The 16,415-nt window shown below is 45.5% G+C and overlaps 3 protein-coding genes across 3 annotated transcripts; all 3 read right to left on the bottom strand.

Annotated features, from left to right (window-relative positions):
• Nucleotides 1–395: 395 nt before the first annotated feature.
• On the bottom strand, nucleotides 396–2,800 carry LOC135620190 (transcription factor bHLH130-like). The gene is made up of 5 exons (XM_065122920.1): nucleotides 1,791–2,800; nucleotides 1,150–1,478; nucleotides 985–1,050; nucleotides 836–904; nucleotides 396–728 (listed from the first exon to the last, which is right to left on the bottom strand). The coding sequence occupies exons 1-5, from the start codon at nucleotides 2,356–2,358 to the stop codon at nucleotides 672–674; spliced, it is 1,089 nt and encodes a 362-aa protein (XP_064978992.1). The 5' UTR covers nucleotides 2,359–2,800; the 3' UTR covers nucleotides 396–671.
• A 2,932-nt stretch (nucleotides 2,801–5,732) lies between these two features.
• Nucleotides 5,733–8,121, bottom strand: LOC103977894 (receptor protein kinase-like protein ZAR1). Its single transcript, XM_009393546.3, has 2 exons — nucleotides 6,661–8,121; nucleotides 5,733–6,581 (listed from the first exon to the last, which is right to left on the bottom strand). Exons 1-2 carry the CDS (start codon nucleotides 8,036–8,038, stop codon nucleotides 5,980–5,982), a joined length of 1,980 nt encoding a protein of 659 aa, XP_009391821.2. The 5' UTR covers nucleotides 8,039–8,121; the 3' UTR covers nucleotides 5,733–5,979.
• Nucleotides 8,122–9,632: 1,511 nt separating this feature from the next.
• Nucleotides 9,633–11,479, bottom strand: LOC103977893 (polygalacturonase ADPG2). The gene is made up of 3 exons (XM_009393545.3): nucleotides 10,888–11,479; nucleotides 10,213–10,544; nucleotides 9,633–10,141 (listed from the first exon to the last, which is right to left on the bottom strand). Exons 1-3 carry the CDS (start codon nucleotides 11,472–11,474, stop codon nucleotides 9,660–9,662), a joined length of 1,401 nt encoding a protein of 466 aa, XP_009391820.2. The 5' UTR covers nucleotides 11,475–11,479; the 3' UTR covers nucleotides 9,633–9,659.
• Between the last annotated feature and the right edge of the window lie 4,936 nt (nucleotides 11,480–16,415).

The following is a 16,415-nucleotide window of genomic DNA, read 5'->3' as shown; positions in this document are numbered from 1 at the left end:
GGAAACAGATCGAGATTCCAGCTTCTTCACAGGCGGGGTCTAAAAGGTGCGATCTTTGATGCTGTGCCGAGACACAAAGTGAGTTGACTTTGGATGGTGAGGGGAAGAAGAAGGAACGTATTACCATGACGTGGTCATCACTCCCACCGACAGTGAGAGTTAAAAAGAAGGTTGCTTTTCGCCTTCCTTCTTCCAGGAGCTATCGCCTCGTTGGTTCCAGCTGCTCTCTACCTTTCTTCTCCCTCTTCATCCTCACAGTTCATCTTCCTCTCGAGAAAAGGGAACTCTGTTTTCTGATTCAAGATTGAGTTGCATATATACGACACTTCTTTTGGCATAACCATCTAAAGAAGAAAGGGATTAAGACTTGGCGTGGATGATGCACGGACCATTCATGGCCAATCTAAATTACCATAAGCAATGTAAGAGCGTTGTTGATTTCTTGAGATCAAAAGTTGTGTTTACCATCTAATCGATCATCCTTCGTAAAATCTTCTTGGTTGAAAGAAACAGGAATACATAAAGACTAAGCACGTATATGATGTCTTAAGCAACATGGCTATGCTACGGCGGGCCTTCCTCCACCAGTTAAAAGCTTATTCCAATTCTAATTCAGATATCGTCACCTACATTTCTGTCTGTCTCGAGCAATCTGGAACTCGTGAGCTCAGCTAAGACTGCTGATTGCTCCGTGAACAGGTGCAGCTCGCCCGGCCTTCGGTTAATGCCTTGAAACAGAGTCCACAACGCAAAAATAAAGATATCAAAAGCAATCTTAAGGACGGACGTGAACTGAAGATATCACGAGACCAGCATGGTTCATTTATTACAATACCTTGACTTGTTTCTGGAGATCGTGGATGTAGTCAACTGCCAAATCTAGCATGTCGGCAGTGTTGGTTTGCTGCAAAATAGGAGTTTTGATAGACCATCCATGCAATTCTCAGAGTGGTGCGGTCGAATTCTATTACAAGCGAGAATTACCTTGTCCATGTTAGGAACCAATTCCTGTAGTTTTCTTATTCTCTCACTGATCTTAGTCCTCCTCACCTGACAAAATCCATGCTCGATAGTTAAGCATCATCATGCCCATCGAAGCTTAGGGATGGAGTAAACTACTAACTAGTAAGGAGGAAGGAGAGTAATAACCCTCTCGGCGATGCTCCGCGGGTGGGTGGCGCAACCCCGTTTAGCTCTGGTCCTGCACGGGACTGCATCCTGAAACTGTAGAAAATTCTCGACAGCGGCCATCTCCGACGAGGTCTTGGGCAGGCTGAGCTGATGTCTGAGACCCGACACATGCTTCATCATCATCCCTCCATTCTGTACCTCCTCGCTCCCCAACTCGGGGATCTTAGACATCAGGGAGTTTTGACTCGGTAGGAAGCTCATCTGATCCTTGAGCCTGTTTGCGGCGTCTCCCATGGGAAGGAGATCCCCATTTCCGAAACCATCCAATCCCATCATCTTACCATAACCTACACACACATCGAACGAATAACAATTTAGTCCAATAATCCAATTCTCCGCTGTTTTCCTCGGCCAACATTATATCGACCGCCTGTTCCCACTTCCCCGTAAAAGAAGGCGTTCACTGATTTCTATTTTGCTTCTCATCCAACGGCATGTACGTGGTAAAGTACAACAAGTGAAACGCTGAAAAGCTCCAACGTTTCACAACAGTCATCCTGTTGCTATAGAATCAGTAATAGTCCGCAAACAAGAACTGTGTCAATCGAGATGAATCTATAGTTGTCTAGTCCAAAAGGAGAAGAGGAAGAGATTATTACCAGCATCCACGTCCATGGGAGAAAAAAGACCAGCGGGAGAGCTGCTCTGCCGAGTGAGATTGGTGGAGTTCCTGCCGGCTCCGTTCTCGATTCGCTGCATCTCCGTCGCCATCGATCCCACCGCCCGCTGTGAGATCTCTGCCAAGCTATGATTCGGCATGTTGTGCATCTGCAGCTGCTGCTGACTGTGATGGTACATCGTCGGCAGAGCAGAGGAGTAAGCAGGCCTCTGCTGAGAGCTGACCATCTCGGAAGAGGGCACAGGTGGAGGTTGTCGGAACTGAGGGCTCCTCTGGCAACCGACCGTGCCGCCCTTGTTCTCGGTCTCGGCGCTCAACAGCGTGGCTCGGAGGGAGTTCTCGCAGGGCTCTTCAAACAGAGAGCTCGGGGCCGAACGGTAACGGAGGAGGCCCGGGTTCATCTGTTGATGGTGGTGATGGTGTGGGTGGCCGCGGAAGAGTTCGGACGCAGCGTCCTCCTCCCGGTGGCCGCCAAAGGGCACGGTGGGCGCGTGGGGGAGGTTAAGGCCCTTCGACGACGACGAGGAGGCCAAGGGAGAACCGTACATCACTTCCTTCGTTTATCCTCCTCTTCTCGCCTCTAAATCACTCCTCTTTCTTTCTTCTTGAGCTGCTCTGCCTCAAAAGAATCTATATTTTAATTCCTTCCCCAAAACTTTTAAGAAGATCCGAAGCTGTAGCTCCTTAACACGAACAGATTGGAAACAAAATCTCAAGCTTCCGCCATATCGCCATCGAAGAAACTCCGGAAAGAGGAAGGAAAAAGACCTTGTTTGGGGCTCCAAATCCTCCAAAAGCAGAGACGAATTCCCCGAGTGTCAATACACAACTGCAGTCTCCGAAATCCTGGGCAGCTCGTCATCTACGAATCGATGAAACGTGGGCAGAACACAAAATTTTCTACCACAAATCTCTGAAATTGACCCTCCCTCTTTTAAATTCATACATATTTTCTCCACGGATTTCTTCTCACCACCGTCAACTAATCAAAGTTTGGCCTCCGCCGCTGCATATATACAGTTTGAGTGACTAAATTGCCCTCCACAACCTAACATTCTCGAGAAAAATCTACAATAGATCACTGTTCGAGGTATTCACGGATACTTCTAGGCGTCCCCAAACCCGTACCCAAAGAGCCTCTCACCTCCCACGTGGATCTCTCACCGCCCTTGGCACTCCTGTGGGACCCACTTAAAGAGGTGGGTTGCTTTGCCAAGTGCAACGGATGCGGAGAAAGCTTGCGGGAACGGAATTTGAGGCGTTCATTATTTGCTATTATTATTACTGCTAATTTGGGGTCCCGTTAATTTGATTGTGCATGAGAGAGGGCGGAAGTTTGACTTTTTTGGTCGTGCGTATGAAAGCATGGAGGATCTCTGACCGTCCGTTCATGATTGGAAGGATGGGATCGGTCGAGGGAAGCGATACGCACCGTCCTTTTTGAGTGCGGCCGTACGCCACAAGTGGAACCCACACGGCACCCAGCCACCCCCTACTCATCGGATGATTGATGATTGAAGGAGGCGGGGGCGTGGGGCAATTTTTGTGTTGAGATGAGACATCAACAGGCTGCCGATGCACACAAAAATGAACATAAACAACGATGTCAATTCTATCCATCGTTTTGTTCGGACCTCCTCCGAATGACGATGTTTGTGTCGAGCGATCCCACTTCGGGAACGACGAAACAGATAAGAGTTCACGTTTTTGTCAAGCTGTGCCCCATTTCATGGAATCTTCACACTTTACCTTCCTCACTCTTTGATTGACTATTTGATCTGTTCCTTCCTCTTTTTGTATTCTCTTGATTTGACTCGTCATGTGCCTTCTTTGGCTACTCGATCAGAGAAAGGATAAGATAGAATTTAGTCGAACAATGGTTCGATAAGTGAATGAAAACCTTAGCTCTTCCGGGTTATGGAGGAAGAAAGAAGCCAGCCTGGGTTTTTTGTTCATCGACTGTCCCCTGTATGGATATTTCCATCGATCGACTTCTTCAGAGGAGAAGACGGTACGAGCAGCAGATCATTATTTTGGAAACTATTATTCCCTGGAATAATGTCATCTAAAGCTTCTCGTGTTTCTTTCATGTGTTCCCTCGCTTTGCAGAGCTAAAAATTGCACATCAACTGAATTCTATTGTCGTCTCCTAAGAGAAACTATGCACTTTCCGAAACGTGATCTGCCATTTCTCGTGCTCAAAATTGCAGATGGAGAGATGATAGATTTCATCAGAATCGGTGCCGGTGATCTTTTCCAGCGACATGGAAGAGAAAACCAGTAGCTTCATCCACATATATGATGTTATAATTCGCGAATTCGAACTTACGTGTCTGCTTGGATAATCTAATAAGCCTCACCTAACTCCCTCCGTTGCCTCCGAATCAGTCAAACTATGATGGAGATGAGACGATCAACATAGGAGCAAGGAAGGATACCAATGTCCTCGATCGCATTTGGGGTCTCCTCAATCACTCACGTCCGTAGTATCAAAGTAGAGAGATTGATTTCAACGCCTCATGGCATGGGAACGGCCGAGTCGCTTTTGACGAAGTTTTTTATGTTCTGACAAACTGACCTTTGATTTCTTGCAAAGCAGATTGATTGCTGACCGACCCTCTTTAGGTGTGGTGAATTGTGAGTTGCATCCTTTTTTTTATTGTTTGTGCGTGACGATCCCGTTGACATTTCTTTTGTTGGCTTCGGTGGTGAGACAACAGATAGGGTCAACTCTCGATCAGAAAGTTGAGAGCAGTGGTGTTGTTGCCGTGAACTCTCCGGACGTGGTGGAAATATTGTTTGATTGCTGAAATGGATTCGGCAGAACACATCCGCAAGTGCCTCTGCTCCAATTAATTCCTAAGCTGTCGTCAAGATATTGACCTTGGAATGGACCTCCATCGATGCCAAGAATCTGTAACTTGAAAGAATTCTTGTGGCAGATGGGATTGGAGTACGATGCGCTCGTCCATGGAGATCTTGGTATCATATCCTCCTCCTCAGATGCTAATGCTTTTAATTGTTCCTTGTTTCCTATGTTCTGCTATATAATTCCAATACATGCTCGCATCAACATCTGAGAGATCAGAGTACATCTCACCAGTAGTCGTGGTCCATCCACCATGCAAATTCAAGTCATTATGGATCTACAAGCATGGATTTAGCAGGAAATGAATGCAAGGGGACCAACACAATTCATTTCCAGGCATGATTGCATTACGCCTGCGAGGTGCGTCAGATGACTGCTGCTATTTAATGAACTGATTAATACTGACTGCATCTTTTATGCAGCATATTTCCCCATTAAAATTGCTGTAAAAGAGAGAGAAAGTGCATCAAGAGAACTAAACATCACTCGGCCCAGTTAAGGAAGTCCCGATAGGAAGGGAAGCCCAATGTAGCTGGTGAATTCTCAAGGAACGACCACATAGCACCCTGCATATTTTTGTGTCTCATCATTCACCAACTATGCTATGCACAATGGCTTTCCTTTCCTGTCCCCATTCATCTTCACCACCACCGTGCTATGAACATGGCAACCAAGTCACCACCATGTGCTGAGATGCACGCTTCAGCCTTGTAGTAGCAATAGCTTTGTCGAAAAGACAAGCTTCTTTTCAGTGACGCAGATACGTTTTCTGATTCTGCTGTGTTATATATAATAGCATGCACTCAACTGCATTTTTCTCTTAAAGAAGGTAAAACAAGAAAATTGATAATTAACGTTTTTAAACCCACCAGTGTCTCTTACAAGAGAGAGAAAGAGAATCTCACAGAATCCAGAGTTGGGCAGTCGGCAGAGAACAGCATCAGCTTGCACTCCGGAGACGGACAAACGTACACGGGCCAAAGCTGGAGTGCTGCCACCACTAATAATAACAACAAATTTACCTCTTTCAGAGTGGCAAAAACTGGTCCGCCATTAACACCATTACCACCACCACCACCGCCAACGCCCAAATTTACCTTCTTTCAGAGTGGCAAAAACTGGTCCGACAGTAACACCATTACTACCACCAACGCCGCCCCACCCCCCAAATAACGTGCAATTTGGGTAGAACGAGAAGCCCTTCCTCTCTGTTCTAATCTAAATAAAAATATTACCTACTCATGCATAGAGAAAGGTACAGCAGTTCGAGACACAAACAAAACGCACCGGGCGGTCCGGGTCACCGAGTCGCGCCGATCCGGTCCAAGCTCTCGGCCACGGTCCGCATCCGGGGCCGGAGCTCCGGGTCGGCCTCGGTGCACCCGAGGGCGACGTGGAACACGGCGAGCACCTCCCGCTTGGCGTGCACCTCGTGCAGCAGCGCCGGGTCCACCACCTCCGACAGCGGCCGCTCCTCCTTGAACGCCCCCCGCACCCACGCCTCCAGATCTGCGTCCGCCGGTCGGCCCGTCACCACCTCCAGCGCCACCACCCCGAACGCGAACACGTCCCCTCGCTGCGTCGATGATGCCGAAGACGCCCCCGGTCCTCGCGCCTCCGGGGCCAGGTACCCGGTCCCCGCCCTGGGCACCGCCAACTTCTTCGACGCCGAGTGGGCCAGCTTCTGGTGAGACCCGGAGGAGACAAGACGAGCGAGGCCATAGCCGGAGATGTGCGACCGGAAGTCGTCGTCAAGGAGGATCTTGGACGACGTGATGTCCCCGTGGGCGTGCTTCCGGGGGCTGAACTCGTGCAGGTAAGCTAGCCCGCGCGCAACCCCTTGAAGTATGTTCAGCCTCGTCGCCCACGGAAGCGTCGAAGCCGTCGGATTTTGAGGTCCACCTGCAGTTCACGACATTTGATGAATGATCGACGGTAGGCATAGTAATTAAGATAACGGTACACAGATTTGGAAGTTGACCGTGGAGGGCGGCGTGCAGCGTGCCGTTGGGAATGTAGTCGTAGATAAGTAGGCGCTCGTCCGGGGCGTAGTAGTAGGCGAGCAGGCGGACCACATTGGGATGCTTCGCCCGCCCGATTGTGATCGCCTCCGACTCAAACGCTCGGCGCCGCCGCCACTCGTCGCCTGCTCCGGCCCCGGGATCGTCGTCGTCGTCTGCCTCGCTGAGGCGACGCACCGCAACGGCGGAGGCCCCGCGGTTCACGACCACCTTGTACACGATCCCGCTCCGGCTCTTCCCCACCACGTACGCCGACGCCCGGAGCAGCTCCTCCAGCTCCATCCCAAACCCCTCGTCCACCGCCGCGTAAATCTCCGACGCGTGCCCTTCCCTACGCTCCTCAGCTCGCGAGCCCCCCACCGCAGAGCTACCGTAGCCGGGCGAGGAGCCTATCTCGATCTTGGAGGCCTTGCCCTCCCCGGCGGCGCTCCGCCGACGGAAGTGCCACTGAAGGAGGAGGATCGAGGCGATGGAAGCCAGCACAACACCGGCGAGGATGGGGATCGTGCTCGCCGACCTCCTCCGCTTTTCCGCATCGATTGGACGAGGGGTAGCATCGCTGGGGTTCAGACTGATGTTAGGGTTCGGCTGGGGGATCTTGGGGTCTTGCCTCGGAGTCGTGCACGGGTTCTTCAGAGGAAAGCCGCAGAGGCCTGGGTTCTCGGCGAAGGCGGTGGGTCCCTGGCTGAGGAGGGGCCCAACCTGCGGGATCTCGCCGGAGAGGTTATTCTGCCGGAGGTCTAGACTCACGTCGACCGGAATGTCGCCGAACGCCGCCGGAATCGGACCAGAGAGCAGGTTGCAGGAAAGGTTCAGCACGCCGGAGAGGTGCGGAAGGGTGGCGATGGCCGGGGGCAGGAGCCCGCTAAGAATGTTCGAGGAGAGGTCGAGGTGAGCGAGGGACGTCAGCTGACCGAGCTCGGGCGGGATGGGACCGGAGAGGTTGTTGCGTGAGAGGTCAAGCTCGGCGAGGCCGCCGAGGGCAGCGAGGGCGGCGGGGATTGGACCAGAGAGGCGATTGCCGGGGAGGGCGAGCGACTCGAGGGCGGACAGGAGGGAAAGCTCGGAGGGGAGGTAGCCGGCGAGGGCGCGATCGGGGAGGGAAAGGGCGACGACGCGGTCAAGGCGGCAGGTGATGCCGGTCCAGGAGCAGGGGCTGGCGTCGGAGTCGAGCCAGCTGGCGAGGGCACCGGTAGGGTCGACTGAGACGGCGGACTTGAGAGCGAGGAGGGCGAGGCCATCGGTGGTCAGTGCCGCAGCAGAGGAGAAGAGGGGGAGGAGGAGGAGGAGCACGACAGCCTCCGCCCTGGCCTCTCTTCCAGGTTGCTTCGACATCATTCCCTCGGGCTTTGGTTACAACCTGGCCATTGACGCCGCAAGGGGTTGCAGAGGCTGAGAGGGAAAGGGGTAGGTTTAGTGGGATGGAGTGAGGGTTCTGATGGAATGTCGAGAATGGACATGATCGAACGGAGAGTGTCGTCGGCTGAGCCGCCGAGGGGTGAGATGGTAAAAAACCAGGAAAGGCCATTTGAAATGATGTGGTAAAGGAGCGCATCGGGGAGGGAGCGAAGCGAAAGCTTTTTGTCCACTACTCACGCCTCTTGTCGCTTTACTGGTAATGGTACCACAGGCAGCTGCTCTGCTGCTTTGGTGCCCGCCAAGCCAAAATTAAAAATGAGCTTCCTTCCGTCCGGCGTCCTGCGCCGTAGTTAATTCACTTGATCCGATCTCATTTTGTCTCGTCGAGCATAAACGTTAACCCAGGTGGAAGTTCGAGTTTCGGTTTGTCAAGACGTGCGGCGGAGGCTTCGGGCCTTCTTCTTGTCTTTGTCCAGTTGGAAGACCCAATTACGTGAGTTGGTGACCGGCTCGCGAGATAGTCCGATTTCGAAGGCTGCTTCTGTTTTATTAGGAATCAGGGTTTTAGTTACCGGACATTGGTCGGATCCGGATCCGGATCCGGTCAAGGTTGCGGAAGAAGGATCTAGCGGATCATGTTATGGCAGGCCCATGGATCTCCATAGTCAATGGATGACCAGAGGTCAGATGATCACGGGATTGCGATGCCATCTCACGGGGCTTGACATGATGTGGGAGAAAGCGGTGAAGTTACTACTCATCACATCGTCCGAATGAATTGGGATTGGGATTAGGATATGCCAGAAGCCACTTAACCATGATTCCTTAGGAGATAATTTTGATAGGAGGAAATCTTATAATATTTTATCAGACTCTATATTCTCACTTATAAATAGACAGAACCTACTCTAGCCATGTGCGGCCGATCGTCGTATGGGCACTATGATGCCCGTGTACGGTTGTCGCCTGCTGCACTGCAACAAGCACGCTACCCAGCGTAGCTTTACCATCAGCAGATTCGCAGTAAAGTCGATCATCGAAGAAAAAGAGATCAATCATGCATCGTAAACAAAATAATATATCTAATATATTTGATCTTAAAAACCTAAACTCTGATATCGATTGTAAACATAAAAACTATAATATTCTATGCTAAATATGAAAATAATCTTTATACCAGGATTGAAATCAAATACTTAAATCTAGTTTAAGGATACTCATCTGTTTAGATATCTCTATTTGATCTGTAAGAAACCGTCTTTAATCTAAGATGTCTTTAATCTAAGATTACTGTCAATTTGTAAGAAACCCTCAACTATGTTCAAGACGAGTTCCTATCTATAGACGGATCAATGTTATCTCCTAAGGAATCTAAGTAGAGTTCCTATTCTATTTGCTAAAATATTTCAACATAATCTAATTGGTTATATTATATATCTTACACAACTCCTGTGTTCCTTTTTCTTTTTTATTGTTTTCATCCCTACTTCTTATACGAGCATTCAGAAGAGTAATAATCAATCCCTACTTCTTATACGAGCAGAAGAGTAATAATCTATTGTGCTCCATGCCGGAACGATGAACGATGACCAATAAATTGCTAACAGATCTCAGAGGCCCATTCCTTGAAAGATAGTTTGTTTACGGTGGAAGGTGTGATCGAAAGAGGATTATTCCACCCTTTGACGTTGCTCCGATGCCACCTCATCTTCACATTCTCCATCTCCAGTCCTGAGATGTGCTCCAACGTCATCCCCGCCGTCTGGTGCTTCACCATGCCCCTGCACCCCGGCCGGTAATCGTACAAGTTACCGGGATATTTCGTCCTCCGTTTGTACGTCAGATTGATATCTTTGAACTTGAGGTTGCTGATGAGTCCTCCCGGTGAACCCGATAAGAACACTCCGTTCTCCGACACGGCTGAGATGTTCATGAAGAGAACGTCTGAAATGGATCCGGTCTTAGAACCCGGATCTCTCGGGCAGGTTGTGATATAAATTGGCTCTGCTCTTCCCCACCATGAAGGATCGTAGTATTTCGTGCTTATTCTGATGTTGGAGAACACGACGTCACTCACATTGCCTGCGTAGATCATCACTGTTGTTACTGCCAAAAACAAAGCATAGGCAGCAAGCATACGAAAGAAGAAGCACCTCCATCTCGAATCTGCATTGCGAGTCCTCTATGCGAATCCACGATGGTGATGTTGTGGAACAACAATCTCCGGAAGTCAAACCAGCTCGCGCTTCCAAGCTTGATCGCAGATGACTTGGTCCGAATCCAGCAGTCCGTGACTATTAAGTTGTGCACAGGTCCCGTGGAGGACTTGGGACATATGGCATCGTCCCCTGTGTCGATATGGCAATTCGTGATGAAGGTGTTGTTGGAGTCCTCGATATCGATCCCGTCGTTGTTGGGCGAGTCGAAGTCTCCATAAATCGAGACATTGCGGATAAATGTGTGATCGCACCTCACCAAATGTAAACTGCAGAAGAGAAAGATGCCATCACTTCAATTTCCCTGTCCTAGTAAGTTTAATTGCGTCATCATCTACACGGTATTAATTCCTGATAAGAAATGAGATCGAATATCAATTGTTTTGAACGAATTAAATGAATAAAATAGAGAACAAATGCCCATTGACAGCTATTTTGGGCACATTCAGCCCACATGAAATGGGCCAAACCCAAAACTGAGGGACGCATTAACCCAACCCAAATTAACGTTGGTCTGAAAAATTCAGCTTCGAGGGTGGTCTGAGATAGGGTGTTATGTACTTCAACACTAAGGAAAGCGAGAGAGAGAGAGAGTGAGAGAGCGAAACGCACCACCAGTACGCGGTCTGGTTGAGGGTGACGTCAGAGACGACGACATCGACGGAGTCGATGAAGCCGACAAGGCGCGGGCGGCACTCGTCGCCGCGGCACGATCCGGTGGCGTTCCAGCTCACCATCACATTCTTCCGCGGGTCCCGCCGCACCACGAACGCCTCGCCCTGCCCGTTGATCTCCCCGCCGCCGGTGATCCCCACTCGCTGCACCCCCTCCGCCACCACTACATACCATCGCGCCGGGTCGGCCGGGTAGTCGCACTGCCGCCTCCCTCCGAGGATCCGCGCCCCGGCCTCCACCTCCAGCACCACACCTGTTCGAAGCCATACCGTGGCGGTCAGGTAGTCCCCGCCCGCGGGGAACCGCACGCGCCCGCCCCCCGCCCCTGCGCACGCGTCGATCGCCGCCTGGATCGCCACCGTGTCGTAGCACCTGCCGTCGCCCACGGCTCCGTGATCGGTAACGGAGATGATGGTGGCTCCGCCATGATCAGCGGCGGCGAAATAGAGGAGGAGGAGGAGGAGGAGGAGCGGAGTCCACATTGGGGATAAGATTGTGGGATATTTTGGCGGAAACCACCTCATCTTCCCCTTTCTTAAGAGATTGGCTCGCTATGCGTTTGTTTTAATTTAGGTAATATTTTGACCATGGCCTTTCGTATGGAACGGGATTCGTAATTTGATATTTGGGGGAAAGGGAAGGAGAAGGTGATCGGAGCCGTTGGTTATGGATGCGTTCGTCTTAGACGGTTGATTGAGAAGCAATAGGGCGTCAAAGGGATGTCACAGCAAGTCGGTTCCCCATGGATTGTTTACCCTACTTTTCTACCCTTCCCTCTCTGTCTCCATCTTCGATTGCCAACGGAATCTGGGAAGTACAAATTGCTGTAGACTTGCGCTGCTGATGAAGCTAAACATGGTGATTTGCTTTGTGCTGCAGAAGAGAAGGGTAAGGGTATGATATCACTAATTTGATCCTTCCTATTACAGGGGAAAGATATATAATTTAATAATTATATGAGTTGAATTATGAGTTTTTATTTCGTTAGGATTATAATATTGTCATTTAGGTTTAAATAGTAGAGAGAGATAGAGGAGATAGAAATAATAGAGAACAAAATTTTAGAGAGAGAATAATTACTTATACAATTATCAAATAAAATGATCTACGGAGATCAAGAAATCAATCGATAGATTATATTACAATAGAAGAAAGATAATTAAATAAAGAAATCACCATGATGCCAATTAATTAATAGAAAAATATCAAAAGTTTGATCATATTACAAAAAGAAGATTGAAAGTATAAATGATGGCTTTTATAATTTATTTTGGATTTTGTTATTGTCTAAATTTGATTTAAAAAAAGATTACTAGAGATAAAAAAAAATTATGATGACTTTTTTTTTGGATTGGAAGAGTTAAAAAAATATATTTTGGATTATTTTAAAGATATGATGGATGATAGAGATTTTTTGTCGCCTTTCAAAGATTAAAAAATTTGATTTTTAATAGAGAAGTAGATAAAAAGAGGAATGAAGTTAACCTCTCAAGAAAGATAGATAAAAATATTATTTCATGGATCTCTAAAGCTAAGATAAGAAGAGAAGTTAGACTAATTGCAAATAGCTACAAATAGAAAAAAGGGATAGATTATAATGAGGTATTTGCACTAGTTGCTAGACAAAACAGTGATGTTAGTACTTTCACTTGCAACTCAAAATAATTAGTTAGTTTATCAGTTAGACATTATTATTATTATTGTTGTTGTTATTATTTGCATGATGAGTTATAAGAAGAAGTTTATATTAATCAATCTCATCAATTTATAATTCAAGGAATAAAAATTTAAATTTTAAAAAATATTATATGATTAAAAACAATCACCCAAATATTGGTATTATATATATATATATATATATATATATATATATATATATATATATATATATATATATATATATATGTGTGTGTGTGTGTGTGTGTGAGAGAGAGAGAGAGAGAGAGAGAGAGAGATAATTACTAGCTTATATGTAAACGAATGAATTATTATATGATTGACTTCGATTTGATAAAATATCATCTAAGAATTAAAGTTGAGCAACAAAATATAATAATTTTTATTTTTCAAGTAAAATACATTATAGACATTCTTGAAAGATTCAATATAGATAAAAACCAGCTTTGTTAGTACTTTAGTTGAAATGTGTTTATAGCTCAATTATAGAATCCGAGGGAGTCTTATGTACTCAACATCATCTAAACCAAATATTATGTATAGAGACAACCTAATCATTGTTGAATCTCGTATTTTGATGATGAAACTAATTGATAATTATGTTTATGTTTAACTGCATTTTGAGTGATGCAGGTCTACTCGATACAGTTAACGTAGGAGGAATTGACGTTGTGTCGGAGGAGATCACGTCAGGGTATTGGACGGCAGAAGGCTTCGGACGTCGGGCGTCGGGCCAAGGAGAGTGGAATTGTGCCAAGGATATTGGGGTTGCGGAGGTCAACCGCCGATTGGGCAACAAGCCGCAAGAGAGGACGATGCACCGAAGAATCGGACGAAGCGCCAACCAATGACGTGCCGGGCAACAAAATGTCAATTCGCATTGTAATAATTGTCTAGATCAGAGTTGAGTTTTGGTTTGTGTGTGCATGATTAACTACGATAACGATGAAGACATAAAGCGAAACAAAGTGCTGGAGTCAAGCGCGAAGGATTTGTTGCAAGTTCGAGAGTTCGACGGAAGTCCGAAGGTTCGTCGGGAATGCTGTCGGAACTAGCCGAGAATGAGTAGGGAGCTTGCCGAAGGGTTTTTCGGAAGCTCGCCGGAAGGTTCGTTGGAAGTTCGCGGAGCTCACCGAGAAAGATCGGAGCTTGCCGAAAAAGCTCGTTGGAACTCGCCAAGATCAAATCGTGAAGTCTAGGAGCTTGCCGGGAGTCCGCAGAATGGTTTTTGAGAGTTTATCGGAAGACCGTCGGAAGTTCGCCGGAAGAAGTCTTGACTTACGGACTTTGTAATAGCTTAGAAAATGTCTTTAAATTCGTAGTTAGTACGTTATTTAGGGTTAGGATTAGGTGTTAATCCTATAACCCAAGTAGGGGTCAATTGGGCCCGAGTTCGGACTGGTTTGGGCCAAATTTGGAGCCCAACCAGTGAGCTGATTTGGCTTAGGCGGTGGCACCGCCCAGCACCCGAGAGCTGGGTGGTGACACCTCCTTGGCTGGGCGGTTGCACCGTCCAGCACCCGAGTGCTGGGCGGTGGCACCTCCAGCATTCGGGAACCCAAAGAGAATTCAAATTTTGGAGCCCAAAATTTGAATCCTCTTGAGGCTTATAAATACCCCTCAAATCTTAGCTGAGAGAACAACTTTTGTGCAGCAAGTGATTGAGAGAAAAGTCTTTGCCTTTCTTGTTTTCAATTTGCTAGAGTTCTCCTCATTCTTTCTTGCTGAAAATTTGTAAGAGGTTGAACTGCTTGTAAAAGGTTGTAAGAGGGGTATTTGCCCTTCCATTTCAAGAGATTTGCTAGTGGAAGGTGGGAGCCTCATCGAAGAGGGGCCTCGCAAGTGGATGTAGGTCATTTGACCGAACCACTCTAAAATCGACGTAATCTCTGGTTTGCATTTCATTATTGCTATTTACATTACTGCAAACCTTCTTACATGCTTTAGTTCCTTATTACCTTTGCTGCACAACTTTAAGAATACGCTTTCAAGTTTAGCTTTTCAAGTTCCATTCTTATCGTACGAAAGATTTGTCGAAACCGAAGTTTTAATCCGCTGCACTAATTCACCCCCCCCCCCCTCTTAGTGCCGCTCCGATCCTAACAATTGGTATCAGAGCCACGTTTTTCTACCTTGGTTTAACACCCAAATATAAATGGCTCTTTACGACTTTCAAGAGGGTCACTCTCTCATTTGTCCTCCCTTTTTCAATGGGACGGATTACACTTATTGGAAAACTCGAATGAGAGTTTTCTTACTTTCTTTGGATTTGAATTTATGGCACATAGTCGAAAATGGATTTGGAATGTCTTCTCTTCCAATGAACCAATGGAATGATTTGGAGAAGATGTTTTCTTTTAATCCGCTGCACTAATTCACCCCCCCTCTTAGTGTCGCTCCGATCCTAACAATCATTAGATTTATGGAGACTTCAGCAGAAGTTTTTCTTCCAGCAACAAAGAAGAGTCTTATGTTATTTAAATGGCACTTGAGATTTTGATTTTTTTATGATAGAAAAAACACTTCTTTGATTGAATTTACTGACATTGATTGTGCAAGTAGTCTTGATAGTAAGAAGAGTACATCTAGTTATGCATTGTTCTTAAGATTTGAAGCTATTTCATAGAATTTTAAGAAACAATCTATTAGGACAATGTTAACTACCAAAGCAGAATTTATTGCAACAAGATATGCATTGTAAGCAATTTGATTATATATATATATATATATATATATATATATATATATATATATATATATATATATATATATATATATATATATATATATATATATATCTGGCACATACATACATACACATATATATATATATATAAAAACACATACATACATATATACATATACACACAAATATATATATATATATATATATATATATATATATATATATATATATATATATATATGCCAACTAAAATTTTGTGTGATAATTCTTTAACTTCCAAATTATAAAAAAATCTAATCAATAATGATAGACATGATATTTTACTTTATAAGACATCAAGTGAATAAAATAACAGTCTAGATATTGTAGAAGTAAATATAAGTTCAATATTTCTTTATAAAGCCTCTAAAGATGGAATCATTTGAGCACCTACCAAAATTATTGAAAGTTTTAAGAAAAAAAATTAAATTAAGGGAGGATGTTAGAATTATAATTTAGTTTTAATTAAGGATTTGATTAAGATTTCTTATTTCATTAGGGTTATGACATTATGATTTAGATCTATATATCAATATATTGGATTGATGGTGTAGTATTCGTATCACCCTAAACCAAACATATGAGAGTTAGAGAGAGAGGGCAGTCGAGAAGGTACGAAGCACGGACTCGCTGATAAATAATTTGTAAATAAATTAGAATATGCACAAGACGATGACACATGTAATTTTTAATATATATATATATATATATATATATATATATATATATATATATATATATATATATCATATTTGACTAACATGAGTCTTATAGTATTTATTGACTCGGAAATGTGAATAAAAGAATAGTATAAATAAAAATTTTAAATTTAAATATTCGAGATAAAAATTGAGTGCATCAAATAATACTTAATAATATTCAGATATAATTGATATATGTTTTCTCATGAAGTTCTTCATTCATAATTTTTCTTTTTTTACAAAGCATATGATTATCGCATGATGATCATACAAGCAAAAGGTCACCAACGAGTGTCCGACATGTGTCGAACACGAAGACGTCCATCATCCATGCTTCTTAGCTTGGTAGAACTAAATTTCTT

The sequence above is a fragment of the Musa acuminata genome, chromosome BXJ1-3 (assembly GCF_036884655.1).
Source record: "Musa acuminata AAA Group cultivar baxijiao chromosome BXJ1-3, Cavendish_Baxijiao_AAA, whole genome shotgun sequence".
Lineage (NCBI taxonomy): Eukaryota > Viridiplantae > Streptophyta > Magnoliopsida > Zingiberales > Musaceae > Musa > Musa acuminata.
The sequence above is the reverse complement of the archived record's forward strand: the minus strand, read 5'-3'. Positions and strand labels throughout refer to the sequence as shown.